This window comes from Nicotiana tomentosiformis, chromosome 7, assembly GCF_000390325.3.
Source record: "Nicotiana tomentosiformis chromosome 7, ASM39032v3, whole genome shotgun sequence".
NCBI lineage: Eukaryota > Viridiplantae > Streptophyta > Magnoliopsida > Solanales > Solanaceae > Nicotiana > Nicotiana tomentosiformis.
The window spans coordinates 9,370,384-9,388,385 of NC_090818.1; the positions used below are offsets into that span (position 1 = coordinate 9,370,384).

General features: G+C 43.2%; 1 protein-coding gene and 1 non-coding gene across 2 annotated transcripts; one reads left to right on the forward strand and one right to left on the reverse strand.

The window, feature by feature from the left end:
• Positions 1-6,063: 6,063 nt before the first annotated feature.
• Positions 6,064-6,170, reverse strand: LOC117274460 (small nucleolar RNA R71). Its single transcript, XR_004504558.1, has one exon. It is a non-coding gene; the product is annotated as a small nucleolar RNA R71 (small nucleolar RNA).
• An 895-nt stretch (positions 6,171-7,065) lies between these two features.
• LOC138895228 (uncharacterized) lies at positions 7,066-8,288 on the forward strand. Its single transcript, XM_070179896.1, has 3 exons — positions 7,066-7,140; positions 7,270-8,056; positions 8,254-8,288. The coding sequence occupies exons 1-3, from the start codon at positions 7,066-7,068 to the stop codon at positions 8,286-8,288; spliced, it is 897 nt and encodes a 298-aa protein (XP_070035997.1).
• The last annotated feature ends 9,714 nt before the right edge of the window (positions 8,289-18,002 follow it).

An 18,002-nucleotide genomic window follows, 5' to 3' on the forward strand; every position in this document is an offset into this window, starting at 1 on the left:
GTTCGTCAGATCGAGTGTATCGCCTTAGGGTGTACCAGAATTATTTATGAAGAAGAAGGATGGAACGATGCGAATGTGCATTGATTATCGTTAATTGAACAAAGTCACTATAAGAACAAGTACCTGTTGCCACGTATTGATGACCTATTTGATCAGTTGTAGGGTTCTAGGGTGTTCTCTAAGATCGAATTGAGGTCGGGGTACCATTAGTTGAAGATTCGGGATTCGGATGTTCCGAAGACTACTTTCCGGACTAGATATGGTCATTATGAGTTTCTGGTGATGTCTTTCGGTTTATCTAACGCCCCAACAGCATTTATGGATTTGATGAACAGGGTATTCAGGCCATATATTGATTCGTTTGTCATTATATACATTGATGACATTTTGATTTACTCGCGCAGTAAGGAGGAGCACGTGTAGCATATGAGAGTAGTGCTTCAGATATTGCGGGAACAAAAACTATATGCTAAGTTCTCCAAATATGAGTTCTGGCTAGAGTCTGTAGCATTTTTAAGGCATATTGTATCGGGCGAGGGCATTAAGGTTGATCCCAAAAATATTGAGGCAGTTCAGAATTGGCATCGTCCCACTTCGGCGACTAAGATCAAGAGTTCTTTGGGTTTAGCAGGTTATTATCGTCGGTTTGTGGAAGGTTTTTCATCTATTGCAGCACCTTTAACCAAATTAACCCAGAAAGGTGCTCCGTTCCGATGGTCTGATGATTGTGAGGTGAGCTTTCAGAAGCTCAAGACAACATTGACTACAACACCAATGTTAGTGTTGCCTTCCGGTTCGGGAATTTATACAGTGTATTGTGATGCTTCACGCGTTGGCTTGGGTTGTGTATTGATGCAGGAAGGGCAAGTTATTGCATATGCTTCCCAACAACTGAAGCCCCACGAGAAGAATTATCCGGTGCATGATTTGGAGTTAGCTGCGATTGTTCATGCTCTTAAGATTTGGAGGCATTATCTTTATGGGGTGTCTTGTGAAGTTTACACTGATCATCGCAGTTTGTAGCATTTGTTCAAGCAGAGGGACCTAAATTTGAGGCAGCGCAGATGGCTGGAGTTACTGAAAGATTATGATATTACTATCCTATTTAAGGGCCGAATTGTTATTGGAATTTAGTAATTTTGCTATGGGTAGACTCATGGTTGAATGGGCGTTAATATTTCGTAACTTTCGCCGGATTCCGAGACGTGGGTCCCACAGATGATTTTTGAATTAATTTTGGATTTTTATTGAAAAATATAGTATTTTCTTATGAAATTGATTCCTATAATTTTTAGTGATTGTATCGAATTATTTTGGCTAGATTCGAGCCAGACAGAGTTGGATAATTGTGGAAAATCCCTTCTAGTGGATTAAATTGGAGCAAGTTGATGTAAGTGTCTTGTCTAATCAACTGAGGAGGAAATTACCCCATAGGTAATTAAATTAATAATTGTTGCTAATTGTGGGGGCTATGTACGCACGAGGTGACGAGAGTCCGTGCGTAGCAACTATTAATGCTAAAGTCCGGGTAGTTTAGGACTCAAAGCATGAATTACTTGTGTAAATTGTATCCGTTATTTAATTAAATTATTTGGTATATATTGTCAATTGTTAAAGAAATTATTAAAAGGTAAAAATCTCATATGCTTAATTTTCTGTTTAAATTAATTAATTGTTAAAGAAATTATTCATCCTCTCGAGTTGATTTTATAATAAATATACTCTCCTTCTGGAGGTACATAAGAAAATATCCTCCGTTCTTGTGGAGTGGGTCGAATGCCTCGGCAGGATAGATGCATCTATGGATCGCGCCGCACATCCCTAGGTAGTCTACATGACACTCTGGATCGGGTCGTACGACCTCAGCAGAAATCGTGCCTAATAATGATAATTATACGATACTTTGGCAATTCAATTGCAGTTTGTGAATTTAATTAATAGTTTGGAAATTGTTGCATTTGAAGGAATTTAATTATTTCTGCTGGTTAAATAAATTATTGTTAACTCTGTGAATCATGTTGATCTAGATATTCTAGTTTTATTTCAATTATTATTATTGACCCATAGTTAGTGTCAAAGTCGGCCATCTCATCTCTACCTCTTCGAGATTAGGCTTGATACTTACTGGGTACACGTTGTTTACGTACTCATGCTACACTTGCTGCACTTTTTGTGCAGGATCTGAGACATGCACTAGTGGAGGACCTATCATCGCACACCCATGTTATCCAGAGGCATAGTGATGAGCTGCCTTTCTGAGCCGTTCTGCAACTACCAGTGTCTCTTCTTGTATTTGCATTCTGTCTATTTTATTTCAGACAGTATTTAGAGTTTGTATAATCTACTAGATGCTCATACATTTGTAACACCAGGTCTTGGCACACACACTAGTAGAATGTTTGGATTTAAATTTTGTTCTTGGTTGTTTTAATTTACTAAATTCGTGCAAGTAAGAAGAGTTTAATTACTCGGTTAATTTTAAAAGAATTGAATATGGGTTTAAATTACTAGTTGGCTTGCCTAGCTGTAGTGTTGGGCGCCATCACGACCTATAGGTGAAATTGGGTCGTGACATATGTAGAATCTATAATGATATAGAAATGCCACAAGTCTTGACACCCTCCCATATAAATCTCAGTTTCTAGCCAATTACACATCATGAAGATTCCCAATTGTTACATATAAATCTTGAATCCATTAGAACCATTCTCGAGAGTCATCCACTCTACTCAAATCTCAATTAAACTGATCAAATATACCGAACGACCTGTGCCCCATTTGCACACCAACACCCTAAGAAGTAATCCACACTCCTAAGCAACCGAGTGAATTCCCTACTCTATGCACCCTACATTCTTTACAGATAACAACTCAATCATTCAGTGTTTCCCATATGCCCAGAAACATAATACAACCCGTATCCAGAAATTACTTTACTCGAGTCATCCTCGAACTCAACCTCTGCCAGTCATAACTGATTCACCAGTATGCCTCAAACTGAAACCAATTCAACACATAACCGTGCAATCAACTTATCCATAACAGACTCCTCCACTTGGCTCCAAGTCATAGATCAGAGCACACAATAACTCACAATGCCCATACTCTATTACTACCATAATTTCGCAGTGAAGTTCAACTAAATCCTTCCTAAGCTCATGTAACGCAAACCATATAATACCTCAATCATTTGCAAATCTCGCATCCATCCTCGTAAGAGTCAAGCCAGCTTCCACAAGCGATCCAAACTCAACTTGCACTACATATAATTCACTGGTAAAAGAGAACTCTCAACAAAACAACATAGGGATCACACAACCTTAGGACATCCCGCAGGAGATACCCCACCTGCTTAGCCTCAAACTGATATCTCTCATTACCCTCCCACAGTCACGACTAGTACGCAATCACTTAATCTTCTTGATTTTGAACTCATCAACAAGATATGATAATCTACTTCACTCCACAACTAAACAACATGAGAGCTCCCTCAACGCACCCATAACTCAAGACCATACGCCAAATCAAGACAGAAATCAGACACCCCATAGTCCTTGCTACATCTCAAGTACACTTTTCTCATCACATTCGAACAATCTGAACACATCTCGCAGTTACATCATACTCACCACATAGTCATCCAATCACAAATTCCACCAATAGGGACAGTACCAGACATATAAATCCAAAAGCACGTGCTCACGCAGTCAACACCTCAGTGCTCCAGCTATAGTTAAAACCCAGCCTCAACTCCCCCAGACTGGTCCATCATCAACGCACAGAAATCACATCTCGCCCTCATCCAGGAAATCACCAGTCATCAATGCACAATCGATACCGAGCGCTCACGTGCGCATACGAATGTGTGGAAGGAATTCGAAGGATTATGCCTCAAGCTGAATCAATGTCGCACGATAATGAAAGAAAAATGGAAAGTATATCCTAAATGTCCTGTAGCCTCTCGAAGATAGGTATGGACGTCATCATACCGATCCGCAAGACTCTACTACACACTTGCTCATGACTTGTAGAACCTATGAACCTAGAGCTCTAATACCACATGATAGTAGGCTATATGTATGCAATTTAGACACTACTTACACTCTAATTTAGCCGTACTTTATTGATATTTGAATGCTAAAAGATAACAAAAGGCTCCAATTAAGAATTTGATGCTTTGCAGGAGCTACTCCGAGCTAGGAGGGAGCTAACGAGTGTTTTGGAGTCAACATGGAGTGTGAAAGGCCAATCAAAGGTTAGCCCGGTCGAAAAGGAGCGAGAAAAGAAAGCGAGATGACCCCTCCAGGTGCGCGGCCGCGAATTGGTTCGCAAACTCAAGGCAGTGAGGCAGTGGAAATCCGCGGCCGGATCCGAGGCCGCGGACGGGCGGACGAAAGCCAAACATGCAAGGTTAATTATGTAATTTCCTAGGCGACTAACCTAAACCTATATGAAACCTAAAACTCGCCCAGAAGTGAGGGAGAGCTGTTTTTAGAAGATTTTAGAGGCAGGAACGAGGGAGAGAAGACGAATAATTTCCTAAGAGTTTTCATTTTCTTCTTCATACATCTATTTGTTGATTATGAATTATTTTAGTGATTTGTTTTCCATTAATATGAGTAGCTAAATCTATTATCTAGGATTGATGGAACCAATTGTTGGATGAAGTCTTGACTCTATTTTGTTATAATTGAGTCGCGCTTGTTCTATGATTGTTCAACTACGTATTGTATTGTGGTTAATTGGAAGGGCCCTCAATTAATCGTGTCTAGTTACCTTGTGTTTATTGAGAAAGAACATTTGGTTAGATTATTATTGAACAATACCACTTTTGGGTAAGTTAAGTGATTAATTACTTGAATTTAAAAGTGGGGTTAGAAATAACGAAGCTTTGGTGGGATAATTCTGAGTTGCATAAATTGTTAACTAGAGTAGTTCGAAAGAATGCTTCTAGTAAATTATCGTAATTGATCGAGAGGTAATTACGGTAGCCCAAAACTCATAATCCTCATAGAGTATTACGGCGAGATTATAGCTAAAGAGTTAAGAATTAATCCGGCAATTGGGAAAATCAATAGCCCTAGATCCTTTTACCCTTGAATTCAATTTTAGTCTTGATTATTACTAATTTTATTGTCATTTTTCCTTAGCTAAATAAATTTCACTGATTATTCATAAAACTCTTGCATCCGGAAGTTGTCTGAGCTTATCATTAGCATTATTTAAAGTTGTAGTAAATAGGTTAGTTCCCTGTGGGATTCGACTCCGGACTTGAACCGAGTTATATTTGTAGCGACCGCTTAGTCCTTTTTACAAGGCATAGTTGGGCGTGATCAAATTTTGGCGCCATTGCCGGAGAATTAATGGTGTTATTTATTACAACTTAGAAGAATTGCTAGTATTCTTAGTTTAGATCAATTTCTTACGGTGTTTAAAATTTTCCATTGAAATTCTCACGTTTGAATTCTCCTGTGACTCAGGTGTATACCTAGAAGCTCTTTGAGGACTGGTGAACTTTTCGAAGGACTCTCAGACCCCGAGAAAGCATTCCTAAATCGAGCCAACAAGAAGAACAAACAGTTACAACAAAAACACACACTCGAAATTGAAATGGACAACGTAGACAATGTCAACGAAAACAATCGGAATAATCGGGTTGACCCAAACAATGGAGTGGTGGCACCTCTTGTGCCAGAAGCTGCTCTTTATGATTAGGCACAACCAAGTGCTGATAACTTAGCCGTCACCATTGTTGTACCTCAGATACAAGCGGAGACATTCCAGATCACCAACAACATGCTGCATCTATTGCAAAATAAGGGACTATTCTCCGGGTCATACATTGAAGACCCACAACAACATCTGAAGAATTTCCTATCAATATGTGTGACCCAAAGACAACCGAATGTGACTCCTGAAGCCATCAAGCTACTACTGTTTCCATTCTCTGTGATTGGAGAGGCTCAAACTTGGCTGAATTCGCTCCCAATAAACTCCATAGCCACTTGGGAAGAATTAGTCAAACAGTTCTTAAACAAGTTTTATCCTCCCAACAACACTGCAAGACATATTGATGAGATATTGCAGTTCATGCAGAAATCAACTAAGACCTTACAAGAAACCCGGGAGAGGTTCAAGGGTATGCTAGTGAAGTGTCCACACCATGGCATTCCAGATTAGGTGCTGGGACAAAGATTCTACATGGGTTTAGCAGATAGTTTGAAGGCCAATGTAGATGCTTTAGCTGGCGGTGCATTTTTGAGCAAGACATTCACAGAGTGCAAGATTCTTCTTGACAAGATAGCTCAAAATTCAGGCTAGATGGCTAGAGGTACGACACTTATACCAATAGTGCATTCTGTTGCTCTTGACCCAAACAATTCCCATGCAGAGAACATAGCCACTCTCATGACTCAGATGAGCATACTGACAAAGAAAATTGATGAGATGGGTATAAAGCAAGTGCACATTGTTGATACAACGAATGGAGGATTGTGCACTCCTTGCATAAACTAGTCATATGTGTGCTCATAGAGTGGAGAGAATGACAATCAAGGCTTCAGAGAAGACATGAATTATGTCAATAATTTTGGAGGTCAGAGGCAAGGTGGGCAACAATGGGGACCAGCACCAAACCAGCAGTACAGACCCAACCTGCCACAACACAACCCCAATTCTGGAGGCGCACGACCACAAGGTCAAGTTGTGCCTTATCAAAGGCAGTAGGGCTATAATCAGCAGAACTAGGAACAGTTGGCCTACCAACCACCTCATCAACAACAGGACAACAACATGGTAGAAATCAGGGGTATGCTGCAACAACTCATTGGAACAAATGGTAAGATGCAAGAAAAGTTAGCAGCACATGATTCAACAATCAAAGGCATTGAAACTCAACTGGGACAACTGTCTATGGCCTTGAACAATCACCCCCAAGGAACATTGCCTGCAGATACAAATATTAACCCAAAGGAACAGAACCTAAATCAGCTAATGGCAGTGAGTCTCAAGAATGGAAGAGATTTAGACAGAGAGCGATAAGTTGCTCAATTTACGAGAGAGACTATGCCAACTACGCCAGTTACATTAGAGGCAGATGAGTCAACAGAGCTCACCGAGGTTGTAATTGAACAAGCACAGGTTGACAAGGGTAAGTAGAAGGATGGTGAAAAAGTCTCAGAACAGGTGGCACCTCTTGTGCCAGAAGCTTCCAACAAAGAAAAGACATCAAGTAGTGGACAAAGGTTGACTCCTGTACCATTCCCTTAGAGATTGGAAAAACAAAAGAAAGATGATCAATACAGGAAATTCATGGAAATGCTTCGACATATTCAATTGAATATTCCACTGATGGATGCTTTGAGAGAAATGCCAGGGTATGCAAAAATGATGAAGGACCTGATGTCGCAAAAATTTGACTTCCAGGACCTATCCACTGTAACTCTGACACAAACCTCCAGTGCGGTAGTGACAAGACCTATGGCCCAAAATATGTCTGATCAAGGTAGCTTCAATATCCCATGCACTATTGGGAGTTATACTTTTGCTAAAGCATCGTGTGACTTGGGAGCCATTATAAACTTGATGCCCTTGGCAATCTATACAAAACTGGGCATTGGCAGAGCTAGACCGGCCTCAATGTTGCTGCAACTGGCCGATCACACAGTCAAAAGACCGACAGGAATTCTTGATGATGTGCTTGTGAAAGTGGAGAAATTTGTATTTCCTGTAGACTTTGTTATTCTTGACTGTCAGGTGGATGAAGAGATACCCATCATTCTGGGAAGGCCATTCTTAGCCACTGGGAGAGCATTAATTAATTGTGAGACTAGATATTTTAAAATGAGGTTGAACAATGAAGAAATAATATTCAACGTTCAACAATCCATGAGGAGACCCAATGAATTTGCAAACTGCTCACTAGTGGAGGCCGTGGATGTGATACTGCAAGAAGAGGATGGGACCCTTAATGTCAAGGATCCACTAGAAGCCTGCTTGATGAATTTGGAAGAGATGGACGGTGAAGGATTGGCAGAGTGGGTCATGGCTCTTGAAGGTCAATGATTCTGGAAAAGGGAACCTCAGTCCGAGCCCCTATGCTTAGAAGAGAGAGAAACACCACCTGCAAAATCATCAATAGAGGAGCCACCACAGCTGGACTTGAAACCGCTTCCAGCCAACCTTAGGTACGCTTTCTTGGGGCCTAATTCTACTTTTCCTGTTATTATATCATCTGGTTTGCTAGTTGTGCAGGTAGAGCAACTATTGCAGGTATTGCAAGAATGTAAGACTGCCATTGGTTAGACCATGGCAGACATAAAGGGTATCAGTCCAGCCTTTTGCATGCACAAGATTCTTCTGGAAGAGGGGCACAAACCTTCCAAGGAGCATCAACGACGGCTGAACCCGAATATGAATGAAGTAGTAAAGAAGGAAGTTATCAAGTGGCTAGATGCAGGTATCATCTTCCCCCATCTCTGACAACAACTAGGTTAGTCCTATCCAATGTGTGCCAAAAAAAGGGAGGAATGATGGTCGTACAAAATGAGAATAACGAGTTGATCTCGACTCGTACAATCACTGGGTGGCAGATTTGCATGGACTATCGGAAACTGAACACATCCACTCGAAAGGACCATTTCCCATTGCCTTTCATTGACCAAATATTGGACAGGTTAGCTGGGCGGTCCCACTTCTATTTCTTGGATGGATACTCGGGGTATAACCAGATCTCAATAGCCCCGGAAGATAGGGAGAAAACATCCTTTACTTGTCCATATGGCATCTTTGCCTTTTGGAGAATGCCCTTTGGACTTTGCAATGCACCGACTACATTCCAGCGGTGCATGTTAGCCATTTTCACTGACATGGTGGAGGATATTATGGAGGTGTTTATGGATGATTTCTCCGTGGTGGTGGATTCATTTGAAGATTGTCTTCACAACTTAAGAAGAGTGCTCAAAAGATGTGTAGAGACAAATCTGGTGCTGAATTGGGAAAAGTGCCATTTTAGGGTACAAGAAGGAATAATGTTGGGGCATCGAGTGTCCAACAAGGGCATTGAAGTCGACCATGCTAAAGTTGATTTGATTGAGAAGCTGCCACCACCCACTTCGGTAAAGGCAGTGAAAATTTCCTTGGGCACATCGGGTTCTATAGGCGATTCATTAAAGATTTTTCCAAAATTGCTAGCCCCTTGTGTAAGCTGCTTGAAAAGGATCAGCCCTTTGTGTTTTCTAATGATTGCAGGTTGGTTTTTGAGGAGCTGAAGAAGAGATTGGTGACTGCACCTATCATAGTAGCACCCATCTGGGAGCAACCATTTGAGCTCATGTGCGATGCCAGTGATTATGCTATAGGAGCAGTCTTGGGGCAACGCAAGGACAAAATGACGCACTCGATTTACTATGCAAGTAGGACGCTCAGCGGTGCACAGCTCAATTACACTATAACGGAAAAGGAAATGCTGGCGGTAGTGTTTGCCTTTGACAAATTCAGGTCGTACTTAATTGGTTCAAAAGTTATTGTTTATACTGACCATGCAGCAATTAGGTACTTGATTGCAAAGAAGGAGTCAAAGCCACGCTTGATTCGCTGGGTTCTGTTGCTACAAGAATTCGATCTGGAAATCTATGATAGAAAGGGGATGGACAATCAAGTGGCAGACCACCTATCAAGATTGGAAGGAGCTGAAAAGAGAATGGAGGTGGAAGACATAACAGAGACATTCTCGGATGAACAGTTACTTGCTGTGACAATGGAGGAGACGCCATGATATGCTGAAATCGCTAACTATTTAGCAAGCGGTATTGTGCCTTATAAACTCTCCTCAATTCAAAAGTAAAAGTTCTTCCGCGATTGTCGAGCCTATTATAGGGACAAACCTCTATTGTTTAAAATATGTGTAGATAACATGATCCGGAGGTGTATCCCTGAGAAAGATCAACCTTTTGTTTTGCAGGCTTGCCATGTTTCACCATATGGTGGACACTTTGGAGGAATCAGTTCATGCCTCGATCCCGCAAAGAGGAGTTGCGTAGACAGTTTGAGTGGCTATGCCAGGGTGATATGTCTGTGATGCAGTATGCGATGCGGTTCTCTGAGTTGGCTCGTCATGCTATCTGGTTGGTTCCCACGGACAGAGAGAGGATCATGAGATTTATTGATGGCCTCACTTATCAACTATAGTTGCTCATAACCAGGGACCGAGTTTCGGGTGCTACCTTTGATGAGGTTGTCGACATTTCTCGGCAGATTGAGATGGTTCGCAGTTAGGAGAGGGTTGAGCGGGAGGACAAGAGACCTCGTGGTCAGGGTGGATTCAGTGATGCTCCTTTTAGGGGTCAGTTTCAGCACGGTAGAGGTCGTCATTTCAGACAGGCTCAGTCAGCTCGGCCATTTCATCGGGGTGCATCATCTGGCCATGGTTCTCACAGTTCTCATCAGGGCCACTCATCACTTAATGCCCTTCCAGTTCAGAGTTCGTCCCATGCTCCACCTTTCCAAGGCTCATCCATGCTAGGTTCTTCTACTAGTCATCCCGTTGCTAGGGGTTCCCTTCAGTTTCCGCCGCCAGCACCATGGATTTGTTTTGAGTGTGGGGAGCTTAGGCATATGTGGAGGCAGTGTCCTCATTGTCATGGAGGTCTATCTCAGCAGAGGAGTCAGCCTCCGACTACAGCACCAGCTACCTCACCACCCGCCCAGTCATCTCGGGGTAGAGGTCAGTCAGCTAGGGGTCGCCCTAGAGGGGAAGGCAGATCAGGGGGTGGTCAGGCTCATTTCTATGATCTCCCTGCTAGACCGGATGCTATTGCTTCAGATGCTGTGATTACAGGTATTGTCTCAGTTTGCCACAGAGATGCTTCAGTATTATTTGACCCTGGTTCCACGTATTCATATGTTTCCTCATATTTTTCCTATTTTTTGGATATGCCCCGTGAGTCCTTAGTTTTATTTGTACATGTATCTACTCCGGTGGTCGATACTATTATTGTGGACCACGTATATCGGTCATGTGTGGTGACTATTGGGGGTCTGGAGACCCGAGTAGATCTATTATTGCTCAGTATGGTTGACTTTGATGTGATATTGGGTATGGATTGATTATCTCCATGTCATGCTGTTCTAGATTGTCACGCTAAGACGGTGACGTTGGCTATGCCAGGAATTTCGAGGGTTGAGTGGAGCGGTTCTTTAGATTATGTACCAAGTAGGGTGATTTCATATTTGAAGGCTCAGTGCATGGTTGAGAAGGGTTGCCTATCTTATTTGGCTTTTGTGAGGGATGTTAGTGCAGAGACTCCTGTCATTGATCATGTTCCGGTGGTACGTAATTTTTCAGATGTGTTTCCTGCAGACCTACCGGGCATGCTGCCTGACAGGGATATTGACTTTGGTATTGATTTGGTGCCGGGCACTCAGCCCATTTCTGTTCCACCATATCATATGGCACCGGCGGAGTTGAAGGAATTGAAAGAACATCTTCAGGAACTCCTTGATAAGGGGTTTATTCGGCCTAGTATGTCACCTTGGGGTGCACCAGTTCTATTTATGAAAAAGAAGGATGGTTCCATGAGAATGTGTCACAGTCAAGAACAAGTATCCCTCGCCTCGTATTGATGATTTATTCGACTAGCTTCAGGGAGCGAGGGTGTTCTCCAAGATTGATTTGAGGTCCGGTTATCACCAGCTGAAGATTCGGGATTTAGATATTCTCAAGATAACTTTCAGAACCCGATATGGACATTATGAGTTTATGGTGATGTCTTTTGGGCTGACCAATGCCCCAACAGCGTTCATGCATCTGATGAACAGTGAATTCCAGCCCTATTTGGACTCATTTGTCATTGTATTCATTGACGACATCCTAGTGTTCTCTCGTAGCCAGGAAGAGCACTCTCAGCATTTGAGGGTTGTATTGCAGAGATTGAAGGAGGAGAAGCTTTATGGAAAGTTCTCTAAATGTGAGTTTTGGCTCAGTTCAGTAGCATTCTTGGGGCACGTGGTCTCCAGTGAGGGTATTCAGGTGGATCCGAAGAAGATAGAGGTGGTGCAGAGTTGGCCCAGACCGTCCTCAGCCACGAAGATTAGGAGTTTTCTTGGTTTGGCGGGTTACTACCGTCGCTTTGTGGAGGGAATTTCATCTATTGCATTGCCCTTGACCAAATTGACCCAAAAGGGTGCTCCATTCAGGTGGTCGGATGAATGTGAGGAGAGCTTTCAGAAGCTCAAGACTGCTTTGACCACAACTCCAATGTTAGTTTTGCCATCAGCTTCAGGTTCTTACACCGTGTATTGTGATGCCTCGAGGATAGGCATTGGTTGTGTTTTGATGCAGGAGGGTAGGGTGATTGCCTATGCCTCGCGCTAGTTGAAGACCCATGAGAAGAACTATCCTATCCATGATCTTGAGTTAGCAGCCATTGTTCACGCCTTGAAGATTTGGCGTCATTATTTGTATGGGGTTCGTTGTGAGATCTATACTGATCACCGGAGTATGCAATATCTGTTAAAGCAGAAGGATCTTAATTTGCGTCAGCGGAGATGGTTGGAGCTCCTTAAGGACTATGATATCACTATCTTGTACCATCCGGGGAAGGCCAATGTGGTGGCCGATGCTTTGAGTCGCCGGGCAGAGAGGTTGGGGAGTTTAGCCTATCTTCCAGCAGCAAAGAGACCTTTGGCATTAGATGTTCAGACCTTGGCAGTCCAGCTTGTCAGATTGGATATTTCGGAGCCTAGTCGGGTATTGGCTTGTGTGGTCTCCAGGTCTTCTCTTTATGACCGTATCAGGGAGCGTCAGTATGATGACCCTCACTTGCTCGTTCTTCAGGACAGGGTTCGGAGAGGTGATGCTAGGGATGTGACTATTGGTGATGACGGGGTGCTGAGAATGCAGGGCCGGATATGTGTGCCTAATGTAGATGGGCTTCGAGAGCTGATTCTTGAAGAGGCCCATAGCTCGCGGTATTCCATCCATCTGGGTCCCGCGAAGATGTACCAGGATTTGAGGCAGCACTATTGGTGGAGGCGGATGAAGAAGGATATAGTTGGGTTTGTGGCTCGGTGTCTAAACTGTCAGTAGGTTACGTATGAGCATCAGAGACTGGGTGGCTTGCTTCAGAGGTTAGAGATCCCAGAGTGGAAGTGAGAGCGAATCACTATGGACTTTGTAGTTTGGCTCCCACGGACTTCGAGGAAGTTCGATTCTATTTGGGTTATTGTGGATCGGCTCACCAAGTCCACGCACTTCATTCCAATTGGTACTACTTACTCTTCAGAGCAGTTGGCTGAAATTTACATCCGAGAGATCGTTCGCCTGCATGGTGTCCCAGTTTCCATCATTTCAGATAGGGGTACTCAGTTCACATCGCGGTTTTGGAGGGCCGTACAGCGAGAGTTGGGTACTCAGGTTGAGTTAAGCACAACTTTTCACCCTCAGACGGACGGGCAGTCCGAGCACACTATTCAGATATTGGAGGACATGTTGCGTGCTTGTGTCATTGATTTTGGGGGTTCATGGGACCAGTTTCTGCCACTCGCGGAGTTTGCATATAACAACAGTTATCAGTCGAGTATTCAGATGGCTCCGTACGAGGCTTTGTATGGGAGGAGGTGTAGATCTCCGGTTGGATGGTTTGAGCCGGGTGAGGCTAGGCTCTTAGGTACAGACTTGGTCCAGGACACATTAGATAAGGTGAAATTGATTCAGGAGTGGCTTCGCACGGCGCAGTCTAGGCAGAAGAGCTACGCGGATAGGAAGGTCCGTGATGTGTCCTTTATGGTTGGGGAGAAGGTTTTGCTGAAGATATCACCCTTGAAGGGTGTTATGAGGTTTGGGAAGAGGGGCAAGTTGAGCCCCTGGTTCATTGGGCCTTTTGAGGTGCTTCAGAGGATAGGAGAGGTGGTTTATAAGCTTGCCTTGCCACCCATCTTGTCGAATGTGCATCTAGTGTTTCATGTTTCCATGCCCCGGAAGTATATTGGAGATCCGTCCCATGTTTTGGATTTCAGCACGGTTCAGTTAGAGGGTGATATGACTTATGATGTGGAGCCGGTGGCTATTTTGGATCAGCATGTTCGAAGGTTGAGGTCAAAGGATATAGCTTCAGTAAAGGTGCAATGGAGAGGTCAGCCTATGGAGAAGGCCACTTGGGAGACCGAGCGGGAGATGCGGAGCAGACATCCACGCCTATTCGAGACTCCATGTATGTTTCTAGACTCGTTCGAGGACGAATGAATGTTTAAGGGGGGGGGGGGATGTAACGACCTGGTCGGTCGTTTCGAGAGTTGTAACCCTATTTTCCCCATTCCTACTTCTTTTTGTGTTATTCAAATATATTATGTTATATCGGGTTAGTTGGTTCGAGTCCGGAAGGAACTAGGAGTGAAATGAGACACATAGTCTCATAATTGAAAATTTTAAGTTAGAAAAGTGGACCGGATATGGACCTATATGTAAACAACCTCGGATTTGAATTTTGATGATTCCAATAGCTCCGTATGGTGATTTTGGGCTTAGGAGCGTGTCCGGAATATTATTTGGGAGTCCATAGAGGAATTAGGCTTGAAATGCCGAAAGTTTTATTTTTGAGAAGTTTGACCGGGGGGATTGGCTTTTTGATATCAGGGTCGGAATCCGATTCTAAAAATTGGAATGCCTCTGTTATGTCATTTAGGACTTGTGCGCAAAATTTGAGGTCAATCGGACGTGATTTGATAGGTTCCCGAGTTGTTTGTAGAAATTAGAAATTTCAAAGTTCATTAGGCTTGAATTGGGGTGTAATTCATGGTTTTAGCATTGTTTGAGGTGATTTGAGGATTCGACTAAGTTTGTATGATGTTTTAGGACTTGTTGGTATATTTGGTTGAGGTCCCGAGGGCCTCGGTTGAGTTTCGGATGGTTAGGATCAAAAATTGAACTAGAACAGCTGCTGCAATTTCCTTCTGTTGGAAATTGCTTCTGCCTAGAAATTGAGCCCAGATCGAGCTCAAGGTCGAGGGCAACGATCGAAGCCCAGATCGAGCTCAGGGTCGAGGGCCACGATCGAAGCCATGATCGAGCCCAAAGTCGAGGGCCACGATCGAAGGCATGATCGAGCTCAGGGTCGAGGGGCACGATCGAAGCCATGATTGAGCCCAGGATCGAGAACCAGGATCGAGGACCTCGATCGATGGCCAAGATCGAGGGCCAAGATCGAGTCAGAACCGAGGATGTCTGGGCAGAATTATAAAAATAGGGACTTTGTCCCATTTGCCATTTTTGACAAATTGGAGCTTGGGGAGAGGCGATTTTGGATATATTTTTCAGGAAAACTTGAGGTAAGTCCCTTTTGATCATTTCTACTCCATAATATTGAATTATTATCGAGTAATCCGACTAGATTACATGATTTTGAGGTGTAAATCAGAGATTGAAACTTAGAAATTTGGAAATTAGATTTGTAGATTTGAGGGTCGAGTTGAGGTCGGATTTTGGTAAAATTGGTATGGATAGACTCGTGGTTGAATGGGCTTTCGGATTTTGTAACTTTTGTCGGGTTCCAAGACGTGGGCCCCACAGGTATTTTTGAGCCAATTTCGGGTTTTGGTCTAATTTTGAAGTTTTTCTTGTGGAATTCATTTCATTAGCGTATATTGATGGTATTATACTGATTGTGAATATATTTGGAGCATTTGGAGGCAGAGTCCAGAGGCAAGAGCATTGCGGGGTAGAGATTTGACCGGTTTGAGGTAAGTAACGATTGTAAATATAGTCCTGAGGGTATGAAACCCCGGATTTTGTATCATTCTACTATTTTTAGTGACGCACATGCTAGGTGACGGGCGTGTGGGCGTGCACTGTTAGGGATTTGTGACTTGGTCCGTCCCGTAGCAACTGTAAAGTTGCATACTTTGTTGAAACCATATGATACTTATATGTTTTAGAAAGAATTTCTGTAAATTGGGCTGAATGCCATGTTTGGGCCTTGTGCCAATGCTGTTTGGACCCTTAGGGGTTGTTTCTTACCATCCTCTCATTATTTTCGATTGAAAATATATACTCAGTCATGTTTATACTTGTTTACCGCATAACTCTATTTTATGACTCTATTTTGATGCATATACATGATTTAGGCCGAATGCCCTGTTTTACTGAAATGCCCGAGTGGCTTGAGAGGTTTATGACTGAGTGAGGCCGAGGGCCTGATTTGTGAGGATGAGTGTGGATTGGGGTTGCCCGCCTGTAGCATACTTTATTATTATCGCACGTGAGTTGTCCATGCAGATTATAGCACTTGGGCTGAAGGAGCCCCTACGGAGTCTGTACACACCCCCACTGAGCGCAGGTACCTACTGAGTGCCGAGTGCCGAGTGCCGAGTGCCGAGTGCCGAGTGTTGAGTGACTGGGAGGCAAGAGTGTTTGTGAGGTATGCCCGAGTGACAAGAGTGATTGTGAGGTATGCCCGAGTGGCAAGAGTGATTGTGAGGTATGCCCGAGTGGCTGTTTATGATTTCATCATTTTTGCTCACCTTTGCATTGAGCCTTTGTTTGAAAAACTATTGAAAAAAAAAAAGTCTTTAAAATGATTTTTATTGGAACTGGGTTTAAACGAGATGTTTGATTCAAATCCTGATTTTTAAGAGCATGTGGTATTTTACTGAGATTTCCTGATATGAACGTTATATGCTTTATTGCTCGTCACTACTGCTCAGTCTTTATTTATTGTTGTTACTTACTGAGTTGGCGTACTCACGTTACTCCCTGCACCTTGTGTGCAGATCCAGGTGTGGCTGGACACGGTAGCGGTTATTGAGTGTTCTGGTTGCAGATTTTCTTGGAGATAGCAAGGTAGCTGTTTGGCGATCGCAGCCCCTGCTCTTCTCCCTCTTATCTTCCTTTAGTCGTATTTAGCTATTTTTCCAGGCTGAGTTAGCCTTGATATTGTTAGACAGATTATAGTAGATGCTCATGACTAGTGACACCCCGATGTCGGGCTTTTCTTTTCCGCACTTCTGTTTTTCTTTGATTTGAACTCTTTAAATGGAGGTTTTTATGTTAAATAACCTTGAAATTATCTTTGAAATGAAAATATCGTTTTGTTTTGGAAATGAGTCGGCTTGCCTAGTTCCACGATAGGCGCCATCACGACAGGGGGTTAGTTTTGGGTCATGACACTAAGCTGCGGTCTAAACTTGGCCTCAAGTCCTCCAGACTAGCCCATTACCAAAACACAGAATACACCTCTTGAACCTCGTTCAAAAAATCACAAGCCAGCGATGCACAGCTAATACTGAGCGCTCATATATGCATACGAATACGTGGAAGGAATTCAAAGAGTTATGTCTCAAGCTGAATCAATCTCGCACGATAAGGAAAGAAAGATGGGAAGTATATATCCTCAATGCCTTGTAGCCTCTCGAAGATAAGTATGGACGTCATCATACCGATCCGCAAGACTTCACTAGACACTTGCTCATGATTTGTAGAACCTATGAACCTAGTGCTCTGATACCACCTTGTCACGACCCAAAATCCAACTAGTCTGTCATGACCCAACTGGAGGGTCATGACTAGCACCCGGGCCATACTTGCCGAGCACCAACGTACATTTTATCTAACCTTCCTTATTATCTTTAAGGGCCGACAAGATCAATATAAATGGTAGACATGGATCATGAACATCCAACAATGAAAGATAATGTCATGAACATACATAACATGGGACGACAAGACTGTCAAGAAACTATATATAAGGTACGAGCTACCATGAGTCGACACCTGTCTATGAGCCTCTAAAGGAACATAAGTTCTACAACATTGCCGGAACAGGGCCCCGACATACCCATAATGTCTATAACAAAAATGCATACCAAGACCACGGCAAGTCCGGAGATGGGATCTCGCCAATAACCGCTGAACTGGACAGCCTACTGTGGTGGGGGAGTTGCATCTACCCGTTTATCAGGACCTGCAGCACGACATGCAGTGTCCACAAATAAAAGGGACGTCAGTACGA